Consider the following 24,394-nt stretch of genomic DNA (forward strand, 5'->3'; position numbering starts at 1 on the left):
CAGGCCAAAAGCAGACATACTCGAGAAGATCGGCGACTTCACAAGCTCTCAGCACAAACGGCAACTCGAACTACCGAGTTACCATAACTACGTTTGCATGCATGCATGAGCTGTCAAAACAGAATTAAGTCCACATTTATGTTCAATTTCGACCACGTCACACACACACGACACGAAATGCACCGTACATCGCCAAAACACCATCTCGATCCTTCATTACACGAATGTATCTAAACTGAGAGAGGTGAACCGCACATCGCCCAAATCTGCAACGCGACAGTTAATCTTATTGTCCCGGCCACCAAACCTTGTACGGACTTTGCGCTATAATTAAGGTGTTTTGCCGCTCTAAAACCTATATCGACATTTAGATATATAGGGTAAAAAATGGGTGCTGAGTCCGAATCGAAGCCCTTCCCCTTCATTCTGGCTGTCGAAAAGACCCACTATTTGTTGCAGAATTCTTTGCAATTAATAGCCTGCCACGTACAGCGTTTCTGTCTCTACGATTGGCTTAAGCAGGATAGCAGCCGGAGATTCCCAATCATTTTGGATAAATTTCAATAAATGACGCCCATCGTGTTTTTTTTACCATCATGGTTAACATGATACAGCTGGTGTTACAATTCCTTTAATATAGCATAGATCCGTCAGTCGTTCAGCTCGATCTGAGATAATCAAATTGATTCATACCTGCAATATCTTATACATTTGCAGTACGACTACTGCAATGATATTTTTGATATGTAACAGCAACAGCACGGTGGTCACCGATAGACGATGGACTCGGCCTATAGCTTTCCTCACAGACGCCCGTATTGGCTCAAACCTGGCGCTGCATGAAGCTAGCATTCCACTTAGCATACTGGAGAAAGATGAGGACTTAAAGTTGCGCTGAGCTTAAGTTATGGTAGGTCAAGTATGTAAGGACTTATACCTTCCATCTTTTCGCTATAGAGATAATAAATTACGTGCTCAATTTAGACTATACCGCTCTCATGTAAGACGCACTGCATGCCTGAGCAGTTTCTTAAGACAGGCATCTAACAAAGTAGGGTAAGCACGTCTTAAGCTCTCATCAGGAAGACGAGATATTATCAAATTCATTTGGGCCACCTGACTTTTTTATTTTCCGTCCAAGCCTTTTTGGCCGGGACAATAGGGTTGTAGCTGTCCGTGCCATCCGCGCATGCACGCCACAACAATTCTAAACGCTCATGGCACATCTCGCCCGTCTTCAAAAGCGCCTCGATGCGCACGAACGACTTTTCACTACGGTCCCTGGGCTCGCAGAATTCGTATTAACGCTGAACACCACGAATGAACAAACATGCGCAGTGCGTATGTGTTTTCTTCGCGGCGACCACTTCACAAGCGGTAAGTACTGTCCGCTTGCATATGCATCACACTTACTTCATGACTTGGTACTCTGGCAGATAGCTCCAACGGAACGCACCTAGAATTCGTCGACGCCGAGTCCGCCCAGTCTTTCGTTAAGGTGCGCAAGATGATCCTTTCGGTCCCAACCAAAATAACAAACGGCGAAACCTGTCGCCTTACTATGTGGGAACCAATCGACCTCTCACTCTTTGTCCCCGGTACGTTCTCCTCATGTATTATTAAATGACAATAACATCTAAAAAAGCACACTTTTACTTACACTTGGTGAATGCAACAGGCACGGTGTACGAGATTCGCCACCTTTTCAATTTCAGCATGTAAAAAAATGCCACAAGCATGGGTGACGCATATTTGCGCTACGGACAGAGTGGTGTGTACGGCACCTTACACCACGGACAGTACAACCGATGACCACGGCGACGCAAACACTACTGAAACACTTGGTACCAACAAGCTTAAACGCAAACTCTCCGCAACGCCACAACACAACGCTCCAATGGCTTCTCCACCGACGAAACGTCACCACACAAGCGAGCAAACATCGTCCGAGACACCGAAAACACAATTGAACAACAAGTAGTAGCACAACGTCTTCGCAACAAACGACTAACACCTTAGCCATGCTGACTTCATTTTCGTAACGGTAAGGAGGGAATGCAGGATTAGCGTCGGATGGTCCAACAAAAATTAATGTGACACTCAATTTGCATCACGCTAACCAGCACATATATGTATATCGCTAGTGGGGCACGCCGGGCACCCCGGCCATAAAGCGAGCTGCTAGGTGAGAACTGCCTCAAATTCTCTATGACTGTCGTCTTCTACTGTAGTCCCTTGAAGATACCCATACTTCAATGCGTACGGACTTGCCCGTTTGGAGTTTCGCTTTGAGTACATACTAAATCCTAGATACATTTTTGATGTAGTTGCTAAATCGGAGTGCAATTAAGCTTTACCAAAACTCGGTTTAATGAATAGTTTGGTCCGACCACTTTTTGGTCTTATCAAACAATTCAAGTTTAATCGCTAAGTTTATTACTCCCTTTAATGCGCCCTAACCCTACTGATGAAAACATTCTATGTAGGTTTTGGAAGGCACCCAATGGACGTGATTAAACGAGTGATTTCGTATGGCACTCGTTGCTGCGCCCAACTGAGAAAGTACAATCCAATATTAATTTGCACCACCCTCAGAAATCGAGGACGGGTGTAATTTACATCTTAAGATTTGCTCCGCTTCGTGTCGCAAAGGCAGTCGCTACGCTCCTGCAATAAAAAGATTCTCTCACCTGGAGAGTGCAATGCTCGGCGCTCGGCGCTGGACCCGCCTCCGCAAATACCGCACGGCCATGCTACACGGGCACCCCGCGCGGGTTTGTTGCAGCTACGCGACCTCGCATCCGCTTGCCTCAGTGGGGGTCTTCTCCGTTTTGATTTGCACGCTTTTTCACCCCCTTCATCTCAGTTGGGCGCTGTACTCACTTCCATTTCGTAAACCATGTCATAACCGTTTTGTTTCGTTTGAGTGCTCCGCTAATACTACCGACTCCGCCAAGAGACTGAAATGACATATACAGAGTATACCCTCGCAAACGCGATCATCTACTTTCAGCCTTTTCAGCCAAAACATACGTGGTACTAATGATTTGCAGGAATCCAAAGCCTATGCTTACTCGATATCCTTTGGTGAGACGGGGTCACACAGCACCTTGCCAAGAGGAAGTGCTTAAGTGTATTTACTACCCGAGTAAACGTTAGTCCACGTGTTCCCGACCTCAGTGGGAACGGTTTGCCACTTAGAAGAGTAGATGTAAGACTGACTTATTTATAAGTAAGATTAGCTTGGGTTCCATACAAACTAGAGGTTACCTTTAGCGGAGCTAAGTAGTCGTGCCCTGACTGGCTCTGAGAGCACCTGGTACCATGTACTAGGTGTCCACAAAAGTGCCGGGTCACTCTATATGTAGCATGGGGCACACTGGATTGTACGCCGTTACATTTGGGAACTTAGAAGGTCCCCTCTTTTCAGTTTCTGGGCGGAGTCTGTATATCATAAGCGGTAAGTAGTACTCTTTATACTACCATTTGTTTTAACAGCTTTCATGCAGACCTTACATCGTTGAAGGAGACTAGGCAAGCTTGCGACGTAGGCCTAGAGGCTGTGTTGTTTGGGCACTTGCTCGGCAAAAGGTAGAAGTGAAAGTGAGAAATTTATTCAAAGGCGTTTTTAGTTAAATTCTACATGCACACTACACAATAACCTGAAAAGACACGCACCTTCACTCGATCCGATCGGTCTCAATAGTGAAACCAAATCAAAATGTCGTACCTTTAGCATTGTCGACTCGACACTTGCGTAAGGGGGTCTGGCTTCCGATCGCCTGCCCGTTGGCTGGATCTTACATCTATGTCCAACACTCCTCCCTAGAGCATCGGGGTTCCTGAATCACTCGATGTCGACGAGTCCGATCATCTCCCGTAGCCTCTTCACCCGTGGCGCCGGCAGCATCTTCGCCAGCAGGTTGACAAGCATTTTCGCGCTAGCCACATAATCTGGCACCACGACGCCCTTCTTCGCGCAGTCTTGGATGAACTTGAGCTTGACGTCTACGTGCTTCGCCTTGGCCGAGCTCGTTTCGGTCTGCACTTGCACGATAGCCGCTTGGTTGTCCACCAGCATGGGCATAGGAAGCTTGGTGGCAATATCCAACTCACCCAATAGCTCTTTCAGCCCCAGTAGCTCTTGAGAACCCACCGTCGCAGCAACGTACTCCGCCTCGGTCGTCGATAGTGCCACGAAACTTTGCTTCTTACACTACCATGACGCCGTCATTCCGTTTACTGGGATGATTGCCGCGCTCACATACTTGCGGTCGCTCTTTTCCGCTGCAAAGTCGGCGTCCGTATACGAGCGCAATCGTAGTGGTAGCCTTTTAGCATTGTCATCGTCAGACATATCCATCTCGTGCGATCGGGTGCCACGCAGTTACCTGGCTATGCGCTTAGCCAGCTTCCAATCCGCCATCGTTGTTGCATGCGTCTGTCGCGTTACACAGTGTACAGCGAACGTAATGTCCCGACGCGTGCATCTCGCAATCGACAGCAAACTCCCCACCAGTGACTGGAAATTTGTCTCCGTCGGCCCTGCTGACGCGATTTCCTTTGCTGCGTGCGGAAGTAGTTGTGCCAAATCTGACTCTGCCGCGTCTTCTCCTTCGATCGGCGATCGCACCGAATTCGCCTCGTCCAATCCAAACTTGGTGAGCATCTCGACGAGTGCAGCTTCTTGGTCACACCTGTAGCCACTGAGCTCGTCGAACTGCACGCGCATTCCAAGAAAATTGCTGGCAACACCGAGATTCTTGAGCTCCAGCACGGACATGTCAGCGAAAAACTGGAAAAACCCTGTTCTTGTCCGTGCCAGTAACCAGCAGTACGTTCCGACGACCGTCTTTCCGCCGCTGTCAGCGTTGCAGTACAGGCACGCGTCCGTAATGCACTGAATGAACCCAAGCTTGACCAGTTCACGATGAAGGTGCTCATGCCAAAGGCGTCCTGCTTGTTTCAGACCGTAAATGCTCTGACCAAGAAGTAGACCAACTTCATCCACGCTCTCAGCCCCGAGCGTCTTCAGCTCTTCCTCCATGATAACGAGTCCGTCGGGGACAAACAGCTAAATATTGATACCCTCCTCCTTTCGCCTTAACATACGCGTTTGGAACGTCGTCGTGTCTGGCAGGCACCTTCAATATGATTGCAATGACGGAGATAAAGTTGACACCAGTCATGGTAATCACAGCCGCAAACACGAGAAAGAAGTTAACGCCGAACTTTTGCTTGTTGCCACAGGCGACTCGTCGAGCCTTGTACCGCTCGATCAAACCCATGCCTGTTCAATTCTTCTTGTACACCCACTTGGTATGCAAGGGAGCGCTGCCAGGCTCGAACTTGACCAGCTTCCTCGTGTTATTCGCCTGTAGAGCTTCAAGTTCTTCCTTTTCAGCTGCCGCCCAAAGCGCTCTCTCGGCGCATTTCCGCGCCTGCCTGTAACCCTTCGGTTCTGGGTCATTAGCGTGGGAATTGATATCCTCAAATTCGGATTCGGTCAAAGCCACAGGTTCAGTGTTCAGCCTTGACTCGTCGACCTCCACGTCTCCATCATCTTCAGCACGGCGGCGCGACTTGCGGCGTGAGCGACAAGATCTTCGTGGCGTGGAACGTGGTGCCGGTGGCGTCGTCGTCGTGGGAGATTGAGCAGTCGGTGTCTTCACATCGGATTTCTCCTCCAGCGCACGGATGTTCTGCACATGCCTCGTGACGATCATCTTGTTCTCCGAAGGCAGGTACACCTTGTACCCCTAGGTCGATTCGTCCTTGCCGACGACGACGCCCTCACTCGCCCTCTTCTTCATAACGCGCTTTCAAGGGTCACGAAACACGTATCACTTTGATCCAAACGCGACAATATCGCGAAGGTTTGGTGCTTCGCCAGTCAGCACTTCGAGCGGCGACTTCCGATCCTCGTTAGCCCGTGACAAGCTACTGTTCAGCACATACGTCGCGTACTCAGCCGCGGCACCCCAGAAACACAGCGGCAATCCTGCACCGAACACCATGCACCGAGCCATGTTGAGGACCGTGCGATGCATCCGCTTCGCCTTGCTGTTTGCAGCTTGATTTCCGACTTCTGACACCTGACGAGCCACTTCGTTATCTTTGCAGAAGATATCCACGTCTCGGTACGCTCCTCCACCGTCCGGAGAACATGCACACGAACGCCGAACCGTTTTTCGAACTCGAATGAAAGACCTCGAACTTCTTTGTAGCCAGGTTCTTCTTCTTTGCCATGAACACCTTGCAGTAGTTTGACTTGTGGTCTACGAAGTTAACCATGCAGCGGCTACCTTGGCGGTCAAGTGGCGTCGTAGCATCCTTGAGGTCGCTGCAGATGACTCCTCCCACTTTATCGATCGGTGCGTGTTCCCCAGTGTCTTTAGTCGGTTGATTCGCTCGAGTCTGTTTACCCTCAGCACAAACCATGCAGGGCTTCCGGTCGCGATTCGATATCTTGATGCCGGTTGCAGGGTCATTTGCCATACGCTCAATGGTGTACAATGCCAAGTGACCGAAACGTGCATGAAAGCCCATCAACATTTCCGTGGCGACGTCCGGCGAGGCTGTGTCCGTACTCGTGTCCACCACGTTTATGATCAGTTGCTCCATCTTCGCATTGCTCGTAGCTACCGATTCAGGTCTAGCCACAAGCACGTTGTGCTTCACGTCGACATAGAATATTAAGTTTTGCTTTTCATCAACGCCAACTTTCCGTTGCGTTTGGTGAGAGAGCTATCGGCCGTCCGTATGAGATCAGGCTCTGCGCGAGTTTCGGTGCGTAGTAGTCCTCACTGAGCTCCACCTCAGCCGTGACTACGTCGACAATAGCTTGCAAAATCACCGACCCATTCTTTGCTACGTCTATCGTTCGACCATCCGGTAACAGGCAGGTGTCCTCACCAGAGCACTGCTCTACGTTAGCCAGTAGCGCAGGATCATTGACAAGATGTCGGTTGGCACCGCCGTCAAGAATCCAGCTCGTAGCGTCTACGGACTTAACGTCGTTACCGGCGGCAAGTGCGAGCTTTACTGGCTGGTCCTTGCTGCTTTCAGCGGAGCGACTCGGGGCATTTCTTCTTCAGGTGTCCAACCTTTCTTGAGCTTGTGGCATCGCCGCGTTTCCTCTTGGATCTCAGCCACTGCGCTCACGACTTCCTTACCTAGATGCTTTGGCGCTCGATCTTCATCGGTCATCATCTGCGCCCAAACGGCCAGTTCGTTCGCGTGTTGGAGAGGATCCGGCCGCGTGATGTCACACTTGGCCATCAAAGCGTGCCTCAAGTCCGGGTCCGCGTTCTGGACAATGCTCTCCAGCACGTTGGTGACGCGATCGTTGCCATTATGAGAGCATTCAAGTACAAAAAGTGCTTATTCCACGATCGCGACGGGTCCTTCTTCGCGCCGAAGAGCTTAATTCCTTGTTGCGTCGAGAGCGCCCGCTTGATCGACAAGTGTATATGCTCCATCACAAACCAGAGGGTCGGCTTCGTTGCCCACGAGCGCATGATGTGCTGCTGGAAGAAGAGCTCAGCTTTACCACGTAGATGCTGGCCGAACTAGTTCACTTTGTAACGTTCAGGCCAGGCGTATCCACACACCTGCTCCGCCATCTCAATCTGCTCGATGAACAGCAGAGCCCACTGCTCGAAGCCGCTCCCAAGTCCCTTGTAGACCTCACTGCCGTCGATTTTTTGCATGAAGATCTTCGCATCCTTGGCAGGTGGCACTCTCTCCTTGCGGAACGGCGGCGATGGACGATGTGTTTGGTACTGCGCAGCCGGCTGTTGCTGTGGCGCCTGCTGAGCTGCTTTTTGGGTTTGGAACGTTGTGCCTCCTGCTTGTTGGCCAGCACCAAGACCACCATACATCCCAGGCGTCTGCACACCCATGCCGAAGTTTGACACGCCGAGCTCATGCAGCTGCATGCGCTGCATGCCGAAACTGCCTCCGTGCTGCAGTGCTTGACGGTACACGCTCTGGCCCATCCCAGCTCACGAACCGGTTGGCGTAACGACCGCACGCTGCTGGTGCGTCTCCAGCGACCGCTCTAAGCTGTCCACTTTGGCCGTGACCTTGGTGATGAGAGCCGCGAGCGCTCCAGCGTCCGGCCCAACCTTCTCTAGGTGATGATTTTCGCCCCTTGCGTAAGCGGCCGGGGATACTGCCTCCGCAGTAGTGTCTGCGTCTGAGTTGCTGACCATTGGGCTCCAAACCTGTTGGTTGGGCACTTGCTCGGCAGAAGGTAGAAGTGAAAGTGATAAATATATTTAAAGGTGTTTTTAGCTGGATTTTACATGCACACTACACAATAACCTTAATGGCCTCGCGCCTACACTCGATCTGATTGGTCCCGAAAGTGAAACCAAGTCAAAATGTCGTACCTTTACCATTGTCGACTCGACACTTGCGTATAGGTCCTTGGGGGCTGGCTTCCGGTCGCCTGCCCGTTGGCTGGATCTTACATCAATTTTCAACAGGCTGGATGCATGTCCCCAATTGGAAGAAGTCTCGTCCTATTGAGAGGCAGTGCTGTCACAGCATAAGCTACCCGTCATTCTAATTCATTATAACTAGCCGAGCGCCGCCGCTACGCGGTGTTAATTTAGGTTTTATTCTAGATTTGTACCTTCCCGCGTTAGCTTCGCTTCGTCGGGATAATTATTCCAAAACATCTCACCCCCCATGTGCCTAAGTCGACTCCTTTAATTTCATAAATCTATTTAGACCAGTCGCTACAAGATACTGAGCTCCCAGTAAGCCGTGCAATTATTTCTACCGGTACAAAAGACTGATCCCCTAGCATCATACTTACCATGCTCATAAAATATTGCTGTGGTGTAGTAGAACACACATACCGTCAGATTGGATTTCTTACCCAAACCACAACATATCGCCGAGTTAGGTCGGCGCTTGTATGGCCTGCGCAGAGGGTGGTCCCCTCGCGGTTGGGCCCTGCCGGGACAGACGGGTGGCTCAAATCCACTGAATTCCGTCTAACCACGTCAGAGCACTTCCGAGGCTCCGTCGAGTTTACCTCGGCAGAGCTCGTTTACAAACCCTGTGTTCTCCACCAAAGGATGGACGACGGCGCGCGAGCATTTGTACAGGTCACCGAGCGCAGAGACTGCTCAGCTAGAAGTGTTACGGCACCTGGGCTATCCGACGTACCGGCCCGCTGAGTTGCGGGGCTTTCTTTCGCACGTAGCCAGACTTTTGTACTACCGGACCGACCTAATCTCTTGGCGCTACCAGTCAATACCCTACAAGCTTGCCTCTCGAGTATCAACGGCAGGCATAATCCGGCCCTATGCAGGTACTTACCGGAAGGGTGTACACGTGTCTTGGACTAGGAAATTCTGCTCTGTTATCTTCTGGGAGCCCTTTCGGCTCCCCCTATGTAATCATATGTTTCTCATACAAATATCCTGTGAAATGTAGCCGTTTTGGACTTCTACCGACCCTTCCGCTGACCGCTGACCGTTGAGCTCAGCAGCCATCCGGATAACATCATCCGGACAGATCGCTAAGTACTTACCGTGTTCCTTTGTTCCTAAGCTCTGGGTTATCGGACCGATCCGATTGTTGGTCTAAAGTAGGTTGACGTATGGACGAATCTGGAAATCCCTACACCACAACAGACTGCCCCGATTACGATACGAGCCGAGCCGGTAAGTGTCTTAATCCTTCATTAGGTTCTGCCACCTTTGGTCCATACTCTGCTGATGGAGTCACGCGGTTCTCCACCACCTTCTTCGGTACGTTCGCTGATTCCGCTGTTGCTCACCTGGCAACTCCTTACGCTCCTCGTCTTGTTTTTCTAGTACTACTCACGGCGCCACCCTTCTCCACCGACTCCTGATCGAGGAGAAGGCGCGTCCGCTGAGTCGATTACTCGACCCGTTGGTACTCGTGGGGTCAGCGACCGGCATGAATCCGGGTTGGCCGACCTGACAACTTCCCATGGGTCGGACGCGGAGTCGGCGGAGTCTATTCGCACGCTCCCTCCTGGACAACCGAGCTTGCCGGGCGACACCACTTCGGGCGCCAACAACCAGTCGTGCTCGGCTGCCCCAGGTAGTCTTGACTCCCTCCAGACAATGGTTACTCAGCAAGGATACGGACGCCGGGAGGAATTGACCTTCTTGGCGAGGATCATGGCCTATAGATTCCTTTGCCCCATGGAGCCTTCTGATCCTGCGCAACGGCGAGTGGTCCTGCATGCGAGCTGCTGGAAATCGTGAGCGGTCACTACGCTGCTCTTGATTATTCCCAGGTCATCGGGGACCTCAGAGCCGACAATCAGGCTACCCAAGAAGAGAATCGCGTGTTAACTCGGCTATTAGACGCCCTCGCACTCAACAACGTTGACTGGTTAATTCAACTATCATCGGCACAACAGCAGGTGTCTCGGCGGGAGGCTGCGGCCACGCAGTCTGTGAGCCTCCTCGCTTCACTGCGAAAAGCCGTAGCCGTGTGTGAAGCAAAACTCGCTCGGGCGGTCGAAGCTGGGCAAGGCAAGATTGACGCCGCGTTGAGTTAGGCTCAGCTCCACGATCAGCAAATCGTGGATCGAGACGCTGAGATCGCGACTCTCCTCCAATCCATCACTGAGAAGGATGCAGCGTATGCCGCTCTCCAGAGAATTGCTTTCAAACATTTCGAGCAGATGCAGGAATCGGTGCAACTGTAGAGCTCAACCGGTAATCACCCCTTGCGGCACGCTCAGTAAGTGATCGCTGGTTACGGTCAGTGATCTTGCGGAAGAAGCGGGTCATCTGCCGGAACGGTACTCTTCCGATGCACGATCCTCACATGGCTGCTGCTGCTGCTGCTGCTGGCGCCGGGTTGGAGGGCTCAGGACTCGATCCGTTCGACCTTCGTCTGAACGCCCGGTTGTGTCGAATCTTGGCGTCTTCCCCGAAGTTCTCAGCGTCCCTGCTGGCGAGTCCCGACGACTAGAGTTGATCATCCATCTTCGTCAAGATGCCCCAGCGGTGGGTTCTAGTGCTGGTCCAACAGCTGATCCTAGTGTTTAACCACGGAATTTCGCACCTTCGATGGTTCCGGTTTCTTCTATGACATTTTCGATGGACTCGGCTACGGCTCATATGAGCTCAGCGACGGCTGTAAATCAACCCGTGCCGACTCTCGCTCAACTTCGTAGTACTCCATTGGCTGATTTGACATCTACGCAACGGCTTCGGCGTTATGCGAATCCGAAGTATACCACCGCTGCTGGTCCTCGTCACCGTTTGCTGGCACCGCCTCCGTCTCAGCCGTACGCTTGTCTATTTCCAGGTGAAGAGGGACACGATGCCGTCAGTGCGCTTTTGCGCTATAGCTCTCCTCAGGTGGCCGTGTCCGATAGACAGAAGCCCTGCTCCGGTAAATTTCGACGCCGGATTCGGCGCAAGAAGGTTCGTCACCTTCAGTTGAGTTCTGCTACGCACCCAGCCGTCTCCGCTCGCTCGGAAGGCGAAGTTAAAGCTTCAAGCGAAGCCGAGTACGAGTTTAACCGGTCTGTTCCTGCCGACGACACAGTTCTTGCGTCTGATTCGGCGACTCTAGTGAGGCCTCCGTCGTCTGGTCATCTGTTGACGTCGTCAGTCATGACCACCCAACCATCGTCGGTGTCCTCTTCTGATGTCATGACTTTACTGCCTGTCACGGTTCTGAGTGTTTGTGCACCAGTCTCGGTGTCGCCTAGCTCAGCCGAGTTGCCCCAGTTGAGCGTACTTCCCAGCGTCGTGTCAACGGAAGCGGTGCAATCTGGGTTGGCATCTGGTCCTCGATCGTCTCACGTCTCAGTCGACGTCTCTACGCCTCGAGGTGTTATTGTATCTACTCCACCGGCCGACCTTGTGACTCCGGTTGTAAGTGTTCTCAGACCGTCTCTCCCTGCGAGCTCGGCCGTGCTGACGTCTCTTTCTGGGCGTCCCATCCGGAGATCCGCTCCGCCTGCTCGCACTGTGACCGCTCAGCTGCTCGAGGACATTGACGCTTCTGCTGATGAGGTCTTAGGGCCTGGGGATGGTTCTTCACCGTCCGCCAGCTCGACGAATCTTGCAGCCGGGTCGCTCCCGGATCCCATTTCTCTGTCGGAGACCTCGGCGGGTAGTCCTTCGGGTTCTGACTTGGCGGGCGAAGATGCATATTGTTCTTCCAAGAATAGAAGCCTTCATGCGGAAAATGTCGGTTCTGACATGAGATGAGCGATGAGTCTTTGCCACCGGGTTATCGCAACACTTTGCGGCATTCATCGATGGATTCTGGTGACAACGAGATGCCTTCCACCTCCGCGTCGGCATCAGGGGAACAGCAACACCGCAAGCGTTGTGCCTCGTCGAGTCCTACCGGCACCGGTCGGAGAAATCCAAGAAGCACACGAAACCCAAGAATCATCATAAGAAACACCGACACCACAAGCATCAGCTGCCAGCGCCAACACCCGACATGACTCCTGCTCAATCTCGGTTGGATGCCCCTTCGCCGAGTGTAGCCCCGGTAGCATCCACTCCGTCTCGACCGAGTTCGACCGCGTCGCGTATCCCACGACCAACTCTAGTTACTCTGCGACGCGCTCTTACTCTCCCGTTGACGACGTTGCGGACCCGGGCCTCGCAAGCGGTTTTAAGTATTGCCGTTTGACCCTCCACATGGCTCAGCTCCGAGAGGTGCCGTTTATGCATTTCGGCTCAACCCGTTGTTGGAATGCATTTCTGTACACACTGACTGGCGGAGTGCAGCTGGAACTCGTCGGTGGCAAGGGTCGTGTACCGCCCACACCGTGTTCGCTTAAAGGCATACGATCTTTCATGGCTGTCTTCGATCCGAGTCATCCCTGTCAGCGTCTCCGGCGGATACCCCCGAGCTTCCCTTCCTTTTTCTCCGTCCGTTCTGGAGGAGGATCGGCGGTGCTTGGCTTCCCAAACTCGACCTCGTACCTTGATGCAGGTTATTAGTGATATGTGGGTGAAGCTGCGTGGCGACAGTCCTTTGGACTCGGCGGGGCGGTCTATCACAACGGATGAGCAAGTGACTCGTTTCTACGTCGCTCTCTCTCACGAGCGTTGCCACTGGATCGTCGAGTCAAGCGTGTTGATGGACCTCCATCCCGACTTGAACCCGACAGCCACGCCTGCTCAGCTCGCAGAAGTGTATGAGCTGTGACTGGTGTACAAGCTCGAGCGCAAACGCCGTAGTGATACCCTACGGTCCTTGGTTGTTGCTGGCTACGACCAGCTCTACTCGGCGGTCACACAGAATCTCGGCGGCGAATTTGCTCCCCTCGTGGATGCTGAGGTATACTTTGATCCCTCAGCTCCTCACTATTCCCCGGTCAACCTTTCGTGGGTCCCGGCCAGAAGTGAGTGGGTTCAGTGCGCGTACGACGTGGATCTAGCCGAGCCCTGGCGAGCTTGGTGGCTGACCGACCCGGCTGTTCACCCGTGCAATACGTGTTTCCGTGCTCGGAACGTGGACTTCTTGGCTTTCGCCCGGCACGTGTGGACCCCCAGGTCGTTGACAACGCTATCGAAGAAGACTTCGACCTTGCGGAACAAGCGCCTCCTGCTTTCGCCCAGGGCGCCCCGTCTCGGCTGAATCGTCAATCTATTCACATCTTCGCTGGTTCCTCTGTTGGTTAGCCCGGCTCGGAGAACGAAAGTGCGTCTAATGACGACTCAGCGGACGATGGGTTGGGTTCTCCCAACCTCCGCGGCGCGTCCCCGAGTAGGTCTCTGTTCGGTACCCCCCTTCCGGGTGGAACAGATCCGCCTCACCCTACGCCAGCTGTGTCAGGTTCTGGGCCACCGGATCCTCTTCCGCCGACTTCTGCATCAGTCTCCTTGGCGAGCTCGGCGATGATACGCCTTGCTACATCTGCAACTTGCACCATTTGCAAACGGTTTTCACGCTTCTTCTGTCGTAGATAGTCAAACAGGAGACCTCCACATGACAAATTCGCCAGTGGTTCCAAAGTAGGCTCATCGTAGCCGACCCACTTAACCTTAAACTTTCGTTGTGACCGGGACGTACTCGTGGAAAATGGTAGCTCATCGTCGAGAATTGCTTCGACTTCATACTCGTTCGTACTTGTGTATGGCTCCCAGCTGTCTTCAAGCAGTAATTCTTCATCAAAGTCAAATCGCTGAGTCTCTTCGAGGTCGGCGATTAGCCTCGAATTTGGTCTTCCGCCGAGTTCGGTGACTGCCTTCAGACGTGATACATGGACCACTGGGTAGAACCTATATCCGCGCTTGTCGGGTAACTCCAATTCATAGGCGAATTCTTCCACCTTCTTCTTCACCCTGAATGGTCCGTGCCATCGATGTGCTAACTTCTTAGTCAGGCCCGACTTGACTCGCTACATAAACAACTAGAATTGGTATCTTTCTTTGAACAAGGTTTCGGTGGATTCATCGCCTGGTTCTGCAACTCCGTCTTCGTCATCTGCTGCGTTGGGAATAGCTCTTTTCGCCTTCTTGCCCAGTGCTTCGTTGTGCTCTTGAGCTCGTCGTGTCTTCTCTCGAACTTGGAACTCAGCTGCTAGCCGTAGAGCAACCTCTCGTTGTCTGTTCGCTTCTCGGCGCCACTCGACCGCATCCGCCGAGTCGGACGAGCGTCCCTGTCCATGTCGCATTGAGCTCGTCATAGCCTTGAGTGTAGACTTGGCGTCCCAGCCATGTACCAGATAGAAAGGAGTATCTCGCCGAGTCGAGGCGCTTGCGTTGCTAATTGCGTATGCCATCTTCTCGGCGATGGCATCTCAGTCGGCCTGAAGCGGGACTTCTACGTAGACTCGTATAGTTTGAAGCATTGTCTTCACGGACCTCTCTTGTTGACCGTTGGCTTGTGGTCGGTAACTCAGCGTAGCCCTTGATCTCGACTGCTTTATCTCGGAGAACCTTTGGAACACTTCACTCTTGAACTTGGATCTCGGTCGTGTCGTATCAGTGATGGAGCTCCGAACCGCCTGCAGACGCATTCGTCGAACGCATTGGTCACTTGGACTGCCCCGGTGTAGCTCATAGCTTTGGCGATTACGAACCCCGTGATGTGGGCCTGGGACAGCAGCAGCGCAGTATTGCCCCGCTGAGTTCGAGGTAGGGGAATGACGAAATCCATTGGCACGACCTGGAATGGCCGGTCTAACACCACGTTTCCCGTCGAGTAACCTCTCAACTGTGGCTCGCTCTTACTGGCACTGCAGTCCTCGCAGACTCTGACATGTTTCACCACGTCGGCGTAAAGGCCAATCCAGTAGTAGTCGGCCTTGACTCTGTGATGAGTTCTGACGATGCCTTGTTGACCCCCTTCGATCGAATTGTTACCGTTATGTAGTATCTCGTCGATCATAGTTGACGGGATCGCCAATCTCAATGAGAGGTTCGGTTCGCCGAGCTCGCCTTGTCGGTGCGTCTCATCTCGGCAGTATAACAGGCCGTCTTCGCTGAGTACGAAGACATCTGCGACTTTGCCGGCATTCTGAGCTCGACGGTGCGTAACGTCCTCGAATTCACCTCTCAGGTACGCCTGCAGATCGGCCCACCTGAGGTTTTCGTCTTGTGCCCTCGCAATTCGTCGTCTCCGCCCAGTCTGTACTATCACTGGATCCATGTCGTTGGCATTCGGAGCTGTCTGGGCTGACTCAATCTGCGACCCTGTTTCAGCATTCGGGGTCGTGTGTTTGGTCCGCCCAGTCGACGCCCTGTTGTCTTGCTCAAATTCACCTCCTCCGCTTTCAAACAGGGATTCTCCAGGTTTTGGTGATATGGCTTCATGATTCTGACTTCCTTCTTTACTCTAGCCGAGGCTTCATCAAGCTCATCCTCAAAGCGAACTCGGCGTACTCGGCTACGTGTGACTGCCGTGACCATCGGGGTTTCCACATACAGCTCTTCGGCCACTCGGTTAATCGGTCATAGTTCTGCTTTCCGATACGTCCCGAGAATTACCCGTCCGACTTTTTCCTTGAGTGCCTCGGTAGCTTGCGAATCAGCCGCTGCGTTATCGTGTCGCGCTATGTGTCGATACCGGACCGAGTTGAGTCGCTTAGTGCGATCCTTGTGTCGTGCTAAGTTCACTTGCAACGTTTCCTTCTTGCATGCTATCTCCCCCATGAATTGCTGGATTGCAAGCCGGGAGTCACCCACGATACCTAAGTCTGTTACCCCTCGGTCAATCGCCGCCAAGGCCCCATTGTTCATGCCTGTATACTCGTCGATGTTGACCGTGGTGGACGACAGGTACACACTCGCAGCGATCTCAATGTCCCAATTCGGAAGGCGCCACAGGATCCACAAGCAGCTTCCATACCCGCCATACTTTGCTGTCTTCGCTGAGCCATCAAATGAAAGAATAGATCCCGCGCAGTCAGCTGGTATTCGGGCGTACAGCAGTTCTGGCTCCATTTTAACTGTCGTTGAGCTCTTGGAAGAAGGCGCGAGGTGGTTCAGGGACACGTCGAGTCCGATGAACGGTGTTATTGACGCCTAGAGCAACTGGGCGAAATCTATATCTCGTTCGCGTACTCTTTTCACCTTCAAATCGTAGGGCGACAGCATCACTGCGAAACTGACTACGCGGCCGTCAAACGACTTCGACTTAAACACCCATTCCAGCGATAAGAAGTGGGTGTAGACGTGAAGCGTCGTCCCTGCCAAGAGAGTGTAGCACACCTTTAGCAGTTGTAACAGCGCAACCACTCCTTTCTCAGCGGGATGATAGCCGAGTTCTTTCTCCTTGCGCACGTGTCCGCAGAAGCAAACTGGGTGCAGCTTGTCGTCGTGCGGCCGCATCGTAGTACTGCTCCGTGCCCAGCCATTAGCATACAGCATTATGTGGACTTCGTTCGCCGAGTAGAAATGTCGAAGAATTGGAGCGTCCGCTACCCGCTGTTTTAGCTCGGCGAATGACGCTTTTGCTGACGTCAAGTCACCCCTAGGACCAAAGTCCGTTTCCTTTAGTTGGTAGAGCACCGCTTCATAAACAGCCAAGCTCTGGATGAATCGGCCGTAGTAGTTAAGTGCACCGAGGAAAGCTTGCGTCCCTTTCTTTGATTTCGGGAAGAAGAGCTCAGCGATCGTGGCTATCGTTTTCGTATCAGCGCGTACGCCACCGGCGTAATCTCGTGCGACAGAAAATCGACCTTGGGTTGGACGAAAACACTCTTAGTAAAGCTGACGCTAATCCGACACTCGGTGAACCAGGCTAGTAATCAGTCCAGGGTCTCCAAGCAGACGTCAAACGTCTCCCCTCCGAAACAAATAGCATCGCAAACGACCTCCGTTTGAGCACTGGGACCAGATTAGACTGGTCGGGTTCTCCACTAGCGAACATGTCACCATCAGGGCCGTTGACTAGGTCTAGGACCGGATCGCAGTCAGTCTGGGATTGGTGGTCCGCTTCGAACTTCGTCTGCTGGCCTGACGTTGAGTCGCCGAATCTTTCGAGCTCGAATCGCCAAGCTCCTGACCCGGCTTCAGCGTTAGCCATTCGCTCAGCGACCGATTTCCATCTTTCCTTCGGTTGGACGTACCCTTATAAACCGTTATCGATGAGTCGTAGGTAAATCATAGGCACATTCTTTAATCCGAACGGCATTCGAAACCACTAGAAGTGCCCTAGTGCACAGACGAACGCCGAGATCTGCCGAGTTCGGCGAGTCATCAAGACAGCTCAGAATCCACTAGCAGCATCAAGTGAGCAAAACCACAAGTAGCTCTCCAGTTCGGTAAGCAGGTCGTCAACTTGTGACATGGCGTCTTCCATCGGCGCCGTAATCGCGTTAACTAGCTTATAGTCAATGCATAATCGAATATCCACTCCATTTTGCTTGAGTACTATCACCACTGGTGAAACCCAGGGGCTGCCCGAGAATGATATCAACCCAGCTCGAAGCAGTCCCTTCAGCAACTCGTACAATTTACTCAATTGACGGAGGGGAATCTGCCAAGCTTTTTGCTTGATAGAAGCGTGTCCTTGAACGTCAATGTCGCACAACGCTCCGTACGCTGGAGGCGGAAGAGCGTTACCACTTGAAGTCATTATTCCTTCGTGCTTTTGCAGCTTTGCCACCAACCTAGCCGACTGCGCTGGCGTATGACTACTTGACTTGACGTTCGGAGTGCCATAGTCGAGTTCGGTAGGCACCACTTCAGTAAGGTCGGGAAGGAAGGCCTGCTCATGGGCGTAATCCATCAAATCCAGATTCGTCCCACTTCGCTCAAAGATATCGGTCTTACTGTCGTCAGCATCACCCTCTTGCTCGCTCTCGGTCGCTGCGATAGCCAAGTAGTGTAGTCTTAGAGTTTCCATCGGGTCCTCTGCTGAGCTGCATTCGTCATCTTCCCAGCTGAGCTCAGCGGGGACATGTTCGGTCACGGTCTTAGAATCTGTACTATTGGGCTTTCTGCCAAGCAGTTTCTTCATCCACAGCACGTTCTAAACTGTAGACAATTCCGCCGGGGCGAATACCGTCGTCGCTGAGCTCGTTACCCTGGAATCCGTATCAGTACCTCTCAGCAGTTATACCTCTGGTAAAGCATGTTTGTCTTCGACACGAGGGCCCATATCCGCCGACTCCACTACGACGGCCGATCTGACTTCTACGTGTTCAGACTTGTCTCCGAGGTTGGCGGCATTTTCATCGTGTCGTATAACCACATCCGAGCCGTTTTCAGCATCCAGAGTATCCAACGCTGAGTCCGCCGTAGCTGGATCGTCGTTAGGCTTGATTCCTTCCGGTAGTAATACCTCCCGGCTATCATAGTCATTTGTCGCGTCGGAGTGCTGATCCGCTGAGTTCCGCTGACGCCGAGTCCACCGTCGCCACCCCAGCTCCAGACATGTTCTCTCTTGACAAGAGGACCAAGAGGCATAATGGCGTAATCACGGATAAAGCGACGGTAATAACCTCCGAAGCTTAAAACGCTTTGTAGTTGCTATTGGTTTAGCGGCGTAGGCCACTTTGCAATCGCTTCAGTCTTGTGAGTATCAACAGCACGTCCTTAGGCAGAAACCGTATGGCCGTGGAACTTAACTTCGGACTGGTCAAAGTGACACTTTAAGAGATGGTAGAGCAACTTCTCACGACGTAGAACCTCGAAGAGATCATGAAGATGTTCAACATTCTCTTCCAGCCTGGTGGAAAAGACACAAATGTCATCCAAGTAGACATCAGTACTTCGCATAGAGCACTCTCATGAGGCGAGGCCAAACACCAGGCATACCAGCCAATCCCATAGGAGCTACACACCAACACGTGCGTGCGAAAGGCAGTATACTTGCGCCTCTTGAGTGCGATACGCATCTGATGATATCCTTGAGCCAAATCTAGAACTGAAAAGATGACACAACCACACATCTGATCGAAGCGTTCGGCGATGGGAGGTAGTGAAATCTTTGAAACAATCTACTGCGAGTTCACATAGCGATAGTCGATAACCCAACGGATAGGCAAGGTCGAGTTTCCAGAGCGTACCCACAAAGCGCGATACAGCTGATGTCCAGAAAAAGGATTTTTCTTTGGAATCCCAAAGATGTTGGACACCCAAGGAGAATAAGAAACTTCGATCCATCCTTTCCTCAGCTTCTCTGCAACGAAGGAGTCCAGTGCATCCTCCTTAACCTTAGACAGGCGGAACGGAGCACGGCTACTTGGAACAGCATCAGAGTTCATTTGGAGCTCGAAATTCACACGACGTGAAGGCAGTAATCAATCCGGTAAAGTCTCCGGAAAGACGTCAGTAAAACGTTTCAATAAGTGAGTGATCGAATAGGCGTCGAATCACTAACTGACGTGACAGCACAAAGCTTGACACGGCACACTTCCTTGTACACATTTTTCTTCACGTTACGTTTAAAGTCAACAGCATTAATCTCTACAGCTGCTTGACTAGCCACCGTTGATGGAGTTGCACAAGACACACTTGGAAACGAAATCTCATGCGAACGCCAATTAATGCATGGCTGAAACTTCGTCAACCAAGGTTTACCCAAGATGCCATCATGGGCAGATCCAAGTGATCATTACATGACTTGAAGTTTGCAAAACGGTAGCGACCAAATTCAATAGTCTCTTGACCTTTCTTTATAGAACGCGCTTTCGTAGCAGTTCCATCGAACCGAGTGACTTGTGCGACACCAGACGTAGCGGTGTTAGCGCCTAACCCTGGGCGAACAATATTGCATGTAGCCTTACTGTCGAGCATGATGACGACAGGTTTCCAATCACAAGTCCCTTGTTTACGAATGAGCTCGTTCTCACGATGCATGGACGACAAGGTGGACGTGGAAATCTCTTCCACTTCAACAACCTCAACCTCATCATCGGAACGGGTCATAGACGCTCGTTCAGCAGCAGCAGCAGTTGTAGGAGAAAAAGAATTAAAGCTCGCGGCAGATTGCTCGTGACGGTTCTTTCGAGCATACTTCTCCTTGTTTTTTAACTTGAAGCACTAGTCAATGACATGACCAGACTTCTTGCAGTAGCGACATCGCTTATTAGACGAGGGATAGGAAGCAGAACGGCGGTTTCTAGTACTCCCTGAGTCAATTTCTATTGGCTCGGGCTCGTTCTCCTGAATAGGCATAGGCGTGGCTTGCTGTTAATGCGAATTGTTGTTGGACTGAGAGCGTGATCGGTCCTGCGAAAAGAACGGTGGGCGATAGTTCTTACCGCTGACATGATGCGATCGATCATACGCTAAAGCAATCTTCATTGCCTGCGACATTGTTGTACAGCGACGGTAATGCACCTCTTCGAGCGTAGGACTGACGAGTCCACGTGTGAAGTAAGTGATCTTGTCCAACTCACTCATGTCTGTCACTTGCATGATGGCTTCCCGGAAGCGAGAGATGTAATCTTCCAAGCTAGAGCAATTTTTCTGCTTTAGCGCGTACAGTTGATCACGCAAACGCTCTTGCAAATCCGGCGGCACAAATTTATCGGTCAACCTGGCCATAAAGTCCTGCATGTCCTTGATATCACGCTTGTTCAGCTTGTACCAAGCGGCAGCATTTCCTTTAAAGCTCGCAGTAGTAATGGCCAAAATTCGAGAACGTTGGTTGTCGTCTAGCCAATCGATGTTTTTGACTTCAAAGTACTGAGCAAGCTGCTCGAAGAGCAAATCAACAGATTCTCCCATCGTGTCATGAAATTCATGCAGACGGATACCTTCCACTTTCTCTTCACGCTTACTCATGGCTTCAAGCAGTTGTTGCTGCTTGTCAACCATTTCGATAAGTTTCTGTGTGATAGCGTCAGTAGACCATCCTTGAGGATTTAAGGAAGTCATGGTTGGTTGTCGAACAATTCAGCGATGAAGTACCGAAAAGGGTAGTCGGAAACCGGTGGACAGCGACGAGGGGAGCAGGTACTGAACTGATCCGGTTCTTATAGACCAAACATACAGTACAGACGCAATCAACGATAACGTTAATGAGGGATGGGACGTTAGGTACGGGTACTAACTTGATCCTGTTCATATAGACCAGACGCTTAGTGCAGTACACACGCAAAAATTGCAAACGGCAAACCGTATGAAATGAGGTCGCAACGAAGAAATCCGACGAATGTGGAGGCGAAGAACGACGACACACGCTCAACGAGCGGCTTTCCACATGTCGCGTAGCGAATAGCGAATACAGAACCCCTCCCGGACGAAAAACAGCAAGTGCTACCAGATGTGACGACTGATGAGAGCACTGCGCAGAGGAACAGAGGCGAGGGAAGAGTCACGTGGCGAGGAGCGAAGCGGAGGAGGGTGGCGAGAGTCCAGCGATGGGGACTTGAAGGTAAGGCACGGGAGGCTACTGATGTGCCTCGAAGAAGGTGAATTGGAAAGTGATATTGAAATGGTTAGTTGTTTGTCGGCTACGAGAAAGTGTTTGTTAGCATTCCCTTGGTATCCTATGTAACTATATGCATTTCACTATAGTAAATTCTAAGTAGTCCTTGAGTCGAATCTTGAAGTAGCATAGCGTAATAGTGAACCGCGGTTCATTTGAACCGGGTCAGAACCTCCATAGTGAATTCAAATGAAAAGAATGACTGTCCATGTTTGGCAATACTCGTCCAAACATTTTCGGTCAGGCGTGTGTCTGCCTGGCCGCTCATTGGCAACTTAAGAAGACAGTCGGCAGTCAGCAAAGACAAGTAGGAATATAATTGAAGAAAGTAGGACGCATTGGTACCAACGCCATGGCCATCGCTGGCTGTGACGTTGGTGCGTCGTTACAACGCGGCTGCGGCCTGGCAAATTTGCCGGCAATGCCTCTTGATGTTGCTAATCTAGATACGGCGGAACTAGATAAGTTGACCACACCGGAGCTCGAGTGGCGCTTTAAGGCCAGTGCTGGTAGAGACGTCTGTTCAAAGAACGTTTAAGAGGTCCGTTTGTTTGAACATTTTTACCGGACGTCTATTCCCCTTTTTACAGACACTTAATAGACACCTACGGGTAATTACGGGTGCGTTTTGACTTGAATTGAGTATCATGTTTAATCGGGGACAGTCCACTAATCTGCATATTGCTCATGATGAACCATCCTGTTTTTTTTACTTGCGTCTGCACGCAGAACCCTCTATTCGGACGCTGACAGTAGTCAAAAGTACACTGTACCTTATGAACAGACGTCTGTTTGTATTTTCAAAAGACAATGGACACTTTAGACACTGTTTAAACATGTCCGTTGTAAAGACGTCGTATTTTTCCACTGCCAGCACTGTTAAGGCTGCTCCTGTTCTCATGGTGTCGCGCCCAGACAACCAGACGCTTTTTCATTTGCCTCTGGAGCTTTCATCCGTCCAATTCTTCGTACGGCTCACGCTGTTTGAGCGACGTGCAATCCATAATAATATTATGGATTGCATATTATGCTTGCAGAGCGACCGAATGAATGGAGCGAAACTCAGATTTTGCTGCACGCTGCTCGTGAACGCGAGATGATTGTCGATGCGAACGAGGTGGAGGTGGAATGAATATCGTCCTTAGATCTATGTCTCGTTTTACATGGCGAAACTACCTAATGGCTACAGGTACTCGGTGTAACCTCAAAAACCGCGTCGCTGGGTCGAATAGAGGGAGAAGGGAGTACGAGTTATTGTAGCTCGTAGTGGTCACAACGGATTCATTCACGTTAACAGATGTGACTTTAAGCTGATAAAAGTTCTTGTTATCTACCCCCCCCCTAGAGGGGTGGGGTCTGCGTCCGTCCGTCCGTCAGTCCGTCCGAGGGTAGGGTTCATAAAACTCATGCTAACACGTGCGTTCTACTGGCTGCCGAGGGCAGCGAAGGCGGCCTCGATTCGCTAAAAGTTGATTAATGTGGTTAGCACAATATATGTGATCTACACATCGTACTTAAATGCACCGTTCAAACTTCATTTTGCCCCCATTGTTAGCGCTGGAGCGCCACCTCACGCGAAGGGCGCTGCCTGTGTGCGCGTTAGTTAGCATCAGTATAAGGCGCCGATGAGCACACACGTACTATATCGTCGTAGGAGCTATTGAAAACATTTGTAGTCTTTGGTGACTCATATTTCGGCCTCAATTGAAACGTTAGTACTTATTGCTAATAGAAACATGTTTTAGGCTTCATAGTACTTTTCTAGTAATAAAACTTACAATACTGTTTTGCGTAGTACTTTAAAATTATTATACCAGCGTTCGATAATAAATCACAGTTTTACTACTACTAATAATAATGTGAAAACTTTAAAATATGACTATTGTGGCTTACACCCCAGCCCACACTGCCTCCGGGAAAAAGTATCATCTTCTTTTGTATTTCCGCGCGTAGTGTGTGACTTTAAGATATGCAGCGTACATCAAACGAAATGGGAACAGCGTTTGTGATTAAGTTAGCGCGGGGGCACGTGACTAAGCAAGAACACGAAACACAAAGGAACACCGACCCACACTATGTACACGATGGGATAGAAGAGCAACACGAAGCACGGAAGACGATTGAAGACTTAGCCGATGCAAACCACGAAGTTGTATGCGTAGCGTGAAAGACGGAAGAGCACACAGCCATGAAAAGGACAGAAGGACAAGAATATGACGGGAGCGTACGGGCCACGAAAAGGAATGAAATATATAGACACCCCAGCATGCTGAAAAGCACAGCTACGGAAGAGCACGGACGTCCGATGCCACGGTAGAGCACGTAGCGGTAATAGTGCACGGACAGCAATTCTCCTATAGCACCACTGTAGAACACAGAGTACAGTCGACCGATCAAACATGAAACCGCGGTAGACCACAAACGGAAGATCACCGAGCATTGGAGCACGATATTAGGGTAGAACCGGAGCTCACCGAGTCCGACAGTACGATACTACGGTAGCTAACGATCTCACGGACGATAGACC

The 24,394-nt window shown here is 51.3% G+C and overlaps 1 protein-coding gene across 1 annotated transcript; it reads left to right on the forward strand.

Moving 5' to 3' along the window:
• Window positions 1-1,217: 1,217 nt before the first annotated feature.
• On the forward strand, window positions 1,218-1,722 carry PITG_10614 (uncharacterized protein; the record flags this gene model as incomplete). The annotated part of the gene is made up of 3 exons (XM_002902323.1): window positions 1,218-1,377; window positions 1,437-1,598; window positions 1,679-1,722. The coding sequence occupies 3 exons, from the start codon at window positions 1,218-1,220 to the stop codon at window positions 1,720-1,722; spliced, it is 366 nt and encodes a 121-aa protein (XP_002902369.1).
• Window positions 1,723-24,394: the final 22,672 nt, after the last annotated feature.

The sequence above is a fragment of the Phytophthora infestans genome, genomic scaffold (genome assembly GCF_000142945.1).
Source record: "Phytophthora infestans T30-4 supercont1.18 genomic scaffold, whole genome shotgun sequence".
In the NCBI taxonomy this organism is placed as follows: domain Eukaryota; phylum Oomycota; class Peronosporomycetes; order Peronosporales; family Peronosporaceae; genus Phytophthora; species Phytophthora infestans.